Source organism: Sinocyclocheilus anshuiensis, unplaced genomic scaffold (assembly GCF_001515605.1).
Source record: "Sinocyclocheilus anshuiensis isolate Anshui unplaced genomic scaffold, SAMN03320099.WGS_v1.1 scaffold495, whole genome shotgun sequence".
NCBI lineage: Eukaryota > Metazoa > Chordata > Actinopteri > Cypriniformes > Cyprinidae > Sinocyclocheilus > Sinocyclocheilus anshuiensis.
The window spans coordinates 190,095-200,953 of NW_015552586.1; the positions used below are offsets into that span (position 1 = coordinate 190,095).

Sequence of the window (10,859 nt, forward strand, 5' to 3'; positions counted from 1 at the left end):
ATAATAATAATAATAATAATAATAATAATAATAATGTTTCTTGAGCAGCAAATCAGCATATTAGAATGATTTCTGAAGATCATGTGACACTGAAGACTGGAGTAATGATGCTGAAAATACAGCTTTGATCACAGAAATAAATTACAGTTTAACAGATATTCACACAGAAAACAGCTGTTTTAAATAGTACAAATATTTCACAATATTACTGCTTTTGCTGTATTTTGGATCAAATAAATGCAGGCTTGGTGAGCAGAAGAGACTTCTTTTTCTCGTTCAAACTCACGTATCAGGACTCAATATAAGGACGGCCTGAAGGCACAAGGCGAGCGTAAAAGACGCTGGGGATTGTTGACGGAGTTGTTGAGCGCTGTGTGAGAAGTTGTTTTCGGTGAAAGAAAACTAATAAACCTAATGCTGTCAAAGAAAATTAAAAGCAGTGCTCACTGCTCCTGACTAAACATCCTTTGTAACATCAATAATGATTAATCTATATTTAAGTTATACAGTGAAGACTATGTAGTTATTTTATATTTGATTAATACATTTCTGTACCTAAAAATCTCTTTTAGACTGAGCTGAAAAACCTGAAAAGCACTGTTTATTGAATTTGTTCTATTGTATTTATTTTCTGCTATTGCTTGTGATTTGGTTATCAGTAGAAAAGATGTTTAGCACTGAGCCATAGTAGCAGCCAAAAAAAAAGTCTCAAGGTTTTAACAGCTTTATTTTTGTAATTTTATCCTAATATTTATTTTTCTACATTAATGTATTTTTTTCTTACAACTGGAGTATCTCGCTTTAGTTGTTTCCTAATGAGGATTTACACTATTTTACACACTGAAGCCTAAAAGACTTTCTTGACTGTTGTCATGTCATAAGATTACTGATCTTATGTGTGACTTGATTTTTTTATTTGTTTTCCCAATTATTTATTTTTCTTTATTATAATTATTATTTAAAAAAAAAAAGTGTAGGCCTAGTTTTATTGTGAATGTCCCAATTTAGGTACAGGATGTGAAAATTTCAGATAAATGTTCATGTTATATATTTTGGGTGCATTTGTGAGTTAATAAAAATGTAGATGGTTGTTTAAAATAGGTATATAATATCATAATATTGATAAATTGATCAATATTAGTGGTCGACCAATATATCGCCACGATATATCGGCCGATATTTGGCATTTTTCAAATATCGGCATCGGCCGATAAGTTTTTCTGTTTGGCCGATGCGTTCGAGGCAGGACTTTTATTTTGATGGCGCTGAGAGCGGCAGCACCCGAGCACACAGTGCTCATTTAAACAAATCTTTGAATGGCTAATGAAAATTTAATTTCACAAACCTCGCAAACAGTCGAATCCAGTTGTGAGATCTTGTGAAGTGTGCATGTGACCTGCATGATCGCGTGTTCTCTGCGTGACTTTCGGTCCGTGCAAATTGAATGCTTTAAACATTAAATTCGTGATTTCAAATTATGCTATGCTTTATGCATTTGCCCACAATTTCTTAAATATTAATTAAAATAAATAAAATTATATCGGCATTATATCGGCCACCCTGCTTTCCAAGATATCGGCTTCGGCTATCAAAAAACAAATATCGGTCGACCACTAATCAATATACTCCTGTATCAAATCGTATCGTAGAATTTTTTGAGGTATCGGCAAATATCGTATCGGTAGGTATGAGAATTGATATCGTATCATATCATATCGTGACGAATACACCCCTAGTTTATAGTATCTCAACTGTACAGAACACTGGAAGAAAAGTGTGTCATGCTAATCCACAATGATCTGTGCCTTCTGAGGCTATGACTATAAAGAGAGACTCACTAGGAATGGGTCTCAGAACATCAGGGATGAGGATCTCCACGAGGGCCTGATACATCAGGTGATCACAGGTGTTCATCCACTTTAGCACTGCCTCGTTTCCGCAGAGCAGAACCAGTGTGGTCCGCGGCAGGCGGCCCTCGATCTCGCTCACACCACTGAATCAAAAACAATCATATGTTAAAATTACGGTAACACTTTAATTTGATAGTCCACTTCAGACATTTTACTAACAGTAAGTAACTTTGCAACTACATGTCAACTAGCAGTCGTTAAGAGTATTAGTAGACTGTCTGCTTAATATCTTCTAACACTTTATTTTGATGGGTCCACATACTATGTCAACTTATTCTACTAACCCTAAACCTAACCTAACGGTCTACTCTGAGAGTTAGTAGACGTGTAGTTGCAAATTAATGAGAATTAGTTGACATGTAGTTGCAAAGTTACTTATAGTTAGTAGAATGTCTAAAGTGGACTATCAAAATAAAGTGTAACCAATATTACTTGTTTAATCTGGTAAACTTTATGAAGCACCAAAGAGGTAGGTAACGAGTAACACACCTGTTTTCTGTGATGGTGGCGCCCTCTATGGAGCTGGATGGAGAATAGCGCCAGAAAGTCTGCCACAAGTTCTCGATTAGATTGAACTGAAGGTTCACCACTACGTCCAAAATGGCCTACATGTGAAAACGGTGACAACACCTTTAAACTTGAACTCGATGAGCTGAGAATAGGCCTTTATCACACGTTCGAAGAGCGGATTTCAAATAGTAGCGTAAAAAACTTGTATTAATGGCTGTGGACTGTTGTGATTTATTTATGTAAAATTTAGCACGGATACGTTTTCTACAAACACCAAACTCAGTTTACAATCATTAATTGAGTATTATGTAGGGCTGGGCGATTTTTCCGATTTTATCGATTAATTCGAATTTAATGTTTTTCCACGATTGTATTTTTTTAGATATCGAGGAATCGCGATTTCGAATAGACATATTACCAAACGTTAGAATTAGTTATACCTTCAGTCATTTTGAATTTGAATTACCTTGACTTTTGAGATTTTTTAAAGCATTTTCCTCACATTATTTCTGAACATATAATAAGACAAGTTTTCTGCAAAGATATTTAAAAAGTGATCTTTTAACGTTTACATCATGTTGACAACTTCATGTGTGCTGCACTTGGAATAGAATTTTCTTTAACTAGAGGGTTAATAAAGAAAAAGTTACTTGAATCATGTAGTTACATTTTCAAGTTGACAACTTAAAAAAATTAATAAAAAAAAAACAAGAATCGGTCAAACGTTCTGGAAAAAAATAAATAATAATAAATAAATAAATAAAAAAATCGAGAATCGGTCAAGCGTTGTAAAAAAAAAAAATGTAAAAAAAAAATTTAAATAATCGGTCAAATGTTCTGAAGAAAAAAAACAAACAAAATCGAGAATCGGTCAAACATTCTAGAAAGAAAAGAGAAAAAAAAAAATAGAGAATTGGTCAAACAATCTGAAGAAAAAATAAAAAAAATATTGAAATAAATCGAGAATCTGTCTAAACATTCTGAAAAAAAAGTGTTTAATCGAGAATCGGTCAAACGTTCTGAAGAAAAAAAATATTGAAACAATCGAGAATCGGTCAAACGTTCTAGAAAGAAAAAATAATAATAAATAAATAAATAAAAAAATCGAGAATCGGTCAAGCGTTGTAAAAAAAAAAAATGTAAAAAAAAAATTTAAATAATCGGTCAAATGTTCTGAAGAAAAAAAACAAACAAAATCGAGAATCGGTCAAACATTCTAGAAAGAAAAGAGAAAAAAAAAAATAGAGAATTGGTCAAACAATCTGAAGAAAAAAGAAAAAAAATATTGAAATAAATCGAGAATCTGTCTAAACATTCTGAAAAAAAAAGTGTTTAATCGAGAATCGGTCAAACGTTCTGAAGAAAAAAAATATTGAAACAATCGAGAATCGGTCAAACGTTCTAGAAAGAAAATAAAAGAAATCGAGAATCGGTCAAACGTTCTAGAAAGAAAATAAAAAAAAATGAGAATCGGTCAAACGTTCTAGAAAGAAAAGAAGAAGAAAAAAATCGAGAATCAGTCAAATGTTCTAGAAAGAAAAGAAAAGAAATCGAGAATCGGTCAAACGTTCTAGAAAGAAAATTAAAAAAAAAGAGAATCGGTCAAACGTTCTAGAAAGAAAAGAAGAAGAAAAAAAATCGAGAATCAGTCAAATGTTCTAGAAAGAAAAGAAAAGAAATCGAGAATCGGTCAAACGTTCTAGAAAGAACATAAAAAAAATTGAGAATCGGTCAAACGTAAAAAAAAAAGAACAAAAAAAGAGATTTTAATTTTTTGCCAAATCGCAAAAAATTGAAAGACACAGAACACGCAGCCCTAGTATTATGGAACCAAGGAAGATGGTTTCATGAATTTCCAATGTATATTTGGTGACTTAAAGGGGAGCGCACAAGCCATACTGTATATTTATGCGCAATACTTAAGAGTCTTACCAACTTATTTTATTACAAAACTGCAAGAAAACAACACAAACAGCATATCACATTAAAAAGCATTTAAATGAACAAAATCTTAAAATATTAATTATGACTAAAGACTGTTTTAGATTATTACATTAAAGACATACTGCATTAAACAGTAATGCTTACATATTTCATGCACTTACTTTACGATGCAATCCTCAATATTTACATTAAATAAAAGTTAAGTTAAAGTCAAATAAACAAATATTTCCAGCCCATAGAGGATTATTCAAAAATAACTAGATTGATCATCTTAATAATGAGTCATATCATGCGTAATTGAGTGCAATGATTGAACGGCATTATACTGTATACAAAAACGGGAGGTTAATCACAATAAATATATTGCAAGAATAAACAAAATAATATAAAAAATGCATTTAAATCAGCCCGATTATTCCTCTGGGAGTAATTTGAGCAGTGTGCTGCCTATTCATTAATGTCACATGGACGATCAGATAATGTTACACATTAAAATGAAGTATGACATGCATGGTAGGGCATCAGTATATATAAACCGTTTCAAATTTTGACCTTTATTGCTAAGTCCAACTAAATTAGTTTGATTTTCTTCACAAAACTGGCGTCTGTACATTGGTAATAATGCAGGTGGAAATTCCTTTACGCTACACTCTAAGAAAAAAAGGTACAAAAGCAGTCACTGGGGCGGTACCTTTTCCAAAAGCTACACTTTTGTACCTTTTAGGTACTAGTATGTACACTTTAGGTACTAATGTGTACCTTTAAGGTACCAATATGGACTCTTTAGGTACAAAGGTGTTCCTTTTGAAAAGGTACCGCCCCAGTGACAACTTTTGTACCTTTTAGGTACTAGTATGTACACTTTAGGTACTAATGTGTACCTTTAAGGTACCAATATGGACTCTTTAGGTACAAAGGTGTTCCTTTTGAAAAGGTACCGCCCCAGTGACAACTTTTGTACCTTTTTTCCTGAGAGTATACTAATCGGAGCCGGATGTGATAAAGGCCTATTGGAGCGTAACGATGTCCTAAACGACTGACCTCGCAGTGCTCTCTGTACAGCGTCTGAAGGGCTTTGACGTCCTCTGGTTCGACGCCTTCCACAGGCTCTCCGAGGTCAAGTTCAGCGAACTCTGGCAGAGCTCTGGACCCGTCTAATGGGGCATATGGGGACATTCAGAAAAGCTCTTCTATAGCACAAATGTGCGCTAACCGTCTCCAGCGATTTCTGCGTTATGTTTACCGAGGAACTGCTGATGGTGCTGGCTTTGAGCGATGAACGTCTGCTCTGCAGCGCTGGGTGTGTGCTGCCCCCCGGCGGAGAAGTTCTCCCCTGAAACACCATCCATCTTCGGTACTGGCTTGAATCTAGAGAAGAGACGATAAGAGATGAGCCTTGTTCCAAAACTAAAGGCGCTACATTTACATTTATAGGGCCCTATGTAATCGGTTTTATTTTTTCCCCAAATTCCATTTTATTTTTTTCCAAATTCCGTTTTTTTCCCTTTTAATTTTTCTGGATTACGGTTTTTTTTTTCGTTTGAATTTTTCTAGACTGTTTTAATGGTTAAATAACATTTTATTAATATTATTAATATTAACTGAAATCATGAAACACTATATTAAGCAGCAATTTATTAAAAGTTTAACAAAAATAAAATGAAGACCCTAGGAAATACGTTTAATTTTTTTCTCAAAAGCAGTTTTTGACCAAATTCTGTTTTCCATTAATTTTCTGGATTCAATTTTAATGGTTTCATTAACTATCAATAATCAAAAGCATCACTATTTAATTGATGTTATAAAATTAATGGTAACACTTTAGAATAGGGAACACTTATTCACTATTAACTACGACTTTTCCCTCAATAAACTCCTAATTTGCTGCTTATTAATAGTTAGTAAGGTAGTTGTTAAGTTTAGGTATTGGGTAGGATGTAGAATAAGGTCATGCAGAATAAGGCATTAATAAGTGCTTAATTACTACTAATAAATGGCTAATATTCTAGTAATATGCATGTTAATAAGCAACTAGTTAAGAGACCCTAAAATAAAGTGCTACCAAATTTGTTTTATTTTTTCCTTTTTTCCCCCAGAAATACTGTGTTGTGTACTTACATTTTTCTGCTAAATAAATTGGTAACTGGTAAATATTCCTTTAAAAATAATGTTTTTTTAGTAGTAGTACTAACATTACGTAATATTTTTGTCACCGTTTCTTCAAGTTAAACCAAACTTTTATTTTGACAGGATGCTGTAAAGGCCTTTAGGTTTCTGTTTTATATGAAGATAGTTTTACTCAAAAGAAATGGTCAAATGCTCATGAAGTGACTTGTGACTCAGATCATGTTCATGTGTTCATGTACTCATATATTGAAGGCTGAAAACACCGCGAGCGTCACGCGTGCTTCAGTATTCGTGTAGTAAACGAAACCGCGCGTCTGTGCCATAAATTCACACAGAGACACGCAGAACATGCAGGATTCATAATTAAATGGTATTTTTATGACTTAATATTCACAGACACTAGTCCATATCGTGTTTTGATTTACTTTTGATTTTCCCGTCCAAAATTGGGCAAATTCCGTGCCATTCCGCATTATATAGTAAATTCAATTTTTATGACTGGATTCCACGATTCCGTCCGCATTTTCCGCTTTGCAGAAATCATATGGCACTACATTTATGCAATTGGCAGATGCTTTCATCCAAAGCGACTTGCATTGCATTTAAGGTATGGGTCAAAGACGAAAAAGGGTTTAAGCATAAAAACAATAAGTGTAATACTGCTTTAAATTGCTGTTGTTTTTCCCCCCAAAATTAAAAAATGTTCTGTTTAATTTAATTGCAATTTTGTTTTTGTTTTTCTGAGCAAAAAATAAACATCATACATTTTTCCCTGATTTACAGAAGAGACCCACTAAAATGTCATTCAGTGTAACAATCTTGTCAGGCATATTTACAACAAAAATCAATTTATGACACATTAAAAGACTAATTACTTTCACCCCAAATACTAATTAGTAGTTATTTTACATTTTTTAAATTTGCCGCTATCCTAGGTTTTGCCCATTTGTCAGTAAGAATGTTTTACTCATTTAAAACAATCAAATTTAATATGCTCCCTTATTCTTTTATATATTTTAATATGTACACATCAGAATAAGCATGTTTTTAAAATTTTTACATAAATATTGTGTTACACTGAATGACAACGTAACATTATTTCAACCAAATTGTAACATTTTATTCTCCAAAAACTTATTTGAAACCTTAAGTAGACACTTTACTTACATTTAATGTGCTTTCCATGGACATCAAAAGAAATTTACAAAAGTGATTTTATGTGGACATCTTAACGTCTTTGACCCGTATACATTTGATCAGTTCATGCATTTCCTGGAAATTGAACCCTTGACCTTTGCGTTGCTATCGCCATGCTCTTCTGTTGGGAACACTACTACCACGCGGGATACTCGTGAGAACAGCGCTACAGATCTCTTTCGTGCGGTCTGACTGAGACGCTTGTACCTCTGCTTCTGTTGGACGGGCTGCTGTCTCAGTGCCATGTACTGCATGTCCTCCTGCAACCGGTTCAGAGGAGAGTCCGGCTTCACGCGAATCCCGTAATAGTGATACTTAGAGTTCCCTCTAAAATCAAGGTGGGAAATGAGACTGCTGTGAATAAATGCAGCTGTGGAGAGCACAGAACAGAACTGAGTTGGGGTGTAACGATACACGTATTCGTATTGACCCGTTCGGTACGAGGCTTTCGGTTCGGTACACATTACAAACCGAACAATTCGATTCGGTTGGCTAATAGGGGAAAATAAAAGAGCTTAAAGTGTGTGAAATATAATGAAATATTAAGAGAAATATTAAGGGAATAAATGAAAACGGTTAGCTATACTCTACCGGTCAAAAGTTTGGGATCAGAACGATTTTTAATGTTTTTACAGGAGTTTCTTCTGCTCATCAAAGCTGCATTTATTTGATCAAGAATACAGGAAAAAATTTAATATTGTGAAATATTATTATGATGTAAAATAGCATTTTTCGATTTTAATATACATTAAAATATAATTTATTTCTGTGATGCGCAGCTGTATTTTCAGCATCATAACTCCAGTCTTCAGTGTCACATGATCTTCAGAAATCATTCTAATATGCTGATTTATTATCAGTGCTGGAAACTGTTGCTGCTTCATATTTTTTTTCTATGCTGAAGTAGATTGGTCTCTCGTCGTCTCTGAGAGAGAATGCGGCGTCATTACTCTGCTTTTACTTTCACTTTCTGCACAGTGAATCGACTCGGTGTAACTCTCAAACTCAAAGTTTGCACGTTGCTTGCGTGATATCCTTTGGCTCGCCTTCTTGGTTTAAAACAGAAATATTTTGTGAACCGTTACACCCCTAGAACGGAGCGTGTGAGGGGCTGATTTTACCGGGTGCCCAAGCGGCGGGTGCGCAGCCCCATGAAGATGGAGCGGATGAGCTTCCCAAAAGACGCAGCATTGACCGGGTCCAGTTTCTGCTCCTGACAGTGGCGCAGGTAGTGACTGTAGAGCGTGGAGCGCGGCAGACTCACGCCCTCTGCTGTCTCGTAATTATCCAGGAGCCATTGCAGCTGTGGAGAACAGCAGCATTCATCAGATAAAGTGCACATTTCTTTAAAAAAAATTCATCTTGTGTTGCAAAGTAAGTCACAGATTTGGAATGACAATGGTGCGGTCCACCTTTTTCCTAACGAGCCTACGGTGTTTTAAATTATGGGAGGCACTTCGGGTTTGGGGAAGTTCCACTCAAAAAGACTGGTTATTCAAATCATAAGATTGCGCTACAAACAATTCTTATCCGTCATTCTGACTGAATGGGCTGTACGTTTTCATTCATTTTCTATTTTCTATTTTCAGAAGTCAGGAGAATAACATCTGGTATATTAAAGGGTTAGTTCACCCAAAAATGAAAATTAGGCTGCGTTTTACTCACCCCCGAGGCATCCTAGGTGTATATGACTTTCTTCTTTCAGACGAATCCAGTCAGAGTTATATTAAAAATTGTCTTTGATCTTTCAAGCTGTTTAATGGCACTCAGCGGGTGTTGCATTGCTTCAGTCCAAAAGAACTTAAATAAAAATCGCCAATCCATTAAAAAATAAATAAAAGTGTCTCACACGGCTCCGGGGGGTGAACAAAGGCCTTCTGTAGCGAATCGATGTGTTTTTGTAAGAAAAATATCTATATTCAAAACGTAATAATCACTTGAATCTAGCTCTTTCCAGGTTTGTTTTCACATGGATGCTATTAAATGTAATTGTTATTTCTATAATAATATTTAACACATCCGTAATATTGCTGCGGATAGAAGGAGGATCTTTAGGAGTTATTCATGGTGTGTTTAAAGTAATTTGTTAATGCTTTTACAATTTTAAATGATCAAAGGTTGGAGGGTGAGTAAAATAATGTACCCAGTTTTTGAAATGCTTATTATTGCGTTCATAGAGCGAACCTTGATGATTGTTCACAGTTTAAATGGAAGTTACTCCCATAATTTGTGCAAAGCATCATGGGGCGCGGGAAAAAGGTGGATAACCTCAGCAAATCATTAAACATCTTTTTAACACCATTAACAGTGCAACAGTTAATATTGCAAATGCTGAACGTATATACACATGGAAGAACAATACAAATAAACTTTGCATATCCATGCCATTTAAAAAGTCCACACTGAAAATCTGGAAATAAACATTTACTTTATTTAAAACATAAAGAATGCAAATAAATGTTCCGAATTGATCATGTGACGCTTTTGAATGGCACAGTGTAGGAAAGAGAGAAAGCGAGTGAGAAAGAAACCGAAGCAGATCGTGCAAAGCAAAGCTGTGCATGTTTACAACTTACATGGCTGTTGAGCAGCGAACTTCTCTGACTGGACAAACCTTCAGACTTTTGGAGCGTCTCAATCGCCATTTCAATCTGATAGACCAAAGAGCAAAAGAATAAAGGAGAACAAAAACAAAAAGGGGGGGAAAATAAATCAAATGAAGGCTGTAGCGACAGAGAGCTGCACTGACACCAGAGATGAGCAGCAGAAATAGACCCGACTAAAGCATTAGGGCTGGGTAAAAAAATATAGAGATATCGACATTAATCGATTCTCATTTTTACGGAACGATATCGATTCTTAAATCCCAAGAATCGATTAGTCTAGCCTGTTTTCAGTTAATGGACGGAACATTGAAGGGCACCTCCCATCCAATATATCGCAATAAGCATTGTGCTTTGGTACTTTTAATATGAAACAAAGTCTCAGATTTCAAATTCTGTCCATTGTATTGCAGTATTTAAACAATAAATGCCGTTTTGGCGCTGTTTAATGTGGAGTGACAGATTGCTGTAGCGCCTAAGTTTAACAGACGTGAACTGATCATCTCCTCCACTTTATTACTAGTTATAGCACAAAATAAACATGACTAAACATCCGAAGGTAAGTTAA

At 34.8% G+C, this 10,859-nt stretch overlaps 1 protein-coding gene across 1 annotated transcript in view; it reads right to left on the reverse strand.

Annotated features, from left to right (window-relative positions):
- rfx3 (regulatory factor X, 3 (influences HLA class II expression)) overlaps positions 1–10,859 on the reverse strand; it is a 33,337-nt gene that overhangs the window by 14,355 nt on the left and 8,123 nt on the right. The window contains exons 5-11 of the mRNA XM_016456326.1: positions 10,265–10,339; positions 8,810–8,991; positions 7,896–8,015; positions 5,608–5,732; positions 5,406–5,518; positions 2,400–2,515; positions 1,839–1,993 (exon numbers count right to left, since the gene is read on the reverse strand). Coding sequence (XP_016311812.1) covers positions 1,839–1,993; positions 2,400–2,515; positions 5,406–5,518; positions 5,608–5,732; positions 7,896–8,015; positions 8,810–8,991; positions 10,265–10,339 — 886 coding nt within the window. The remainder of the gene's footprint in view (positions 1–1,838; positions 1,994–2,399; positions 2,516–5,405; positions 5,519–5,607; positions 5,733–7,895; positions 8,016–8,809; positions 8,992–10,264; positions 10,340–10,859) is intronic.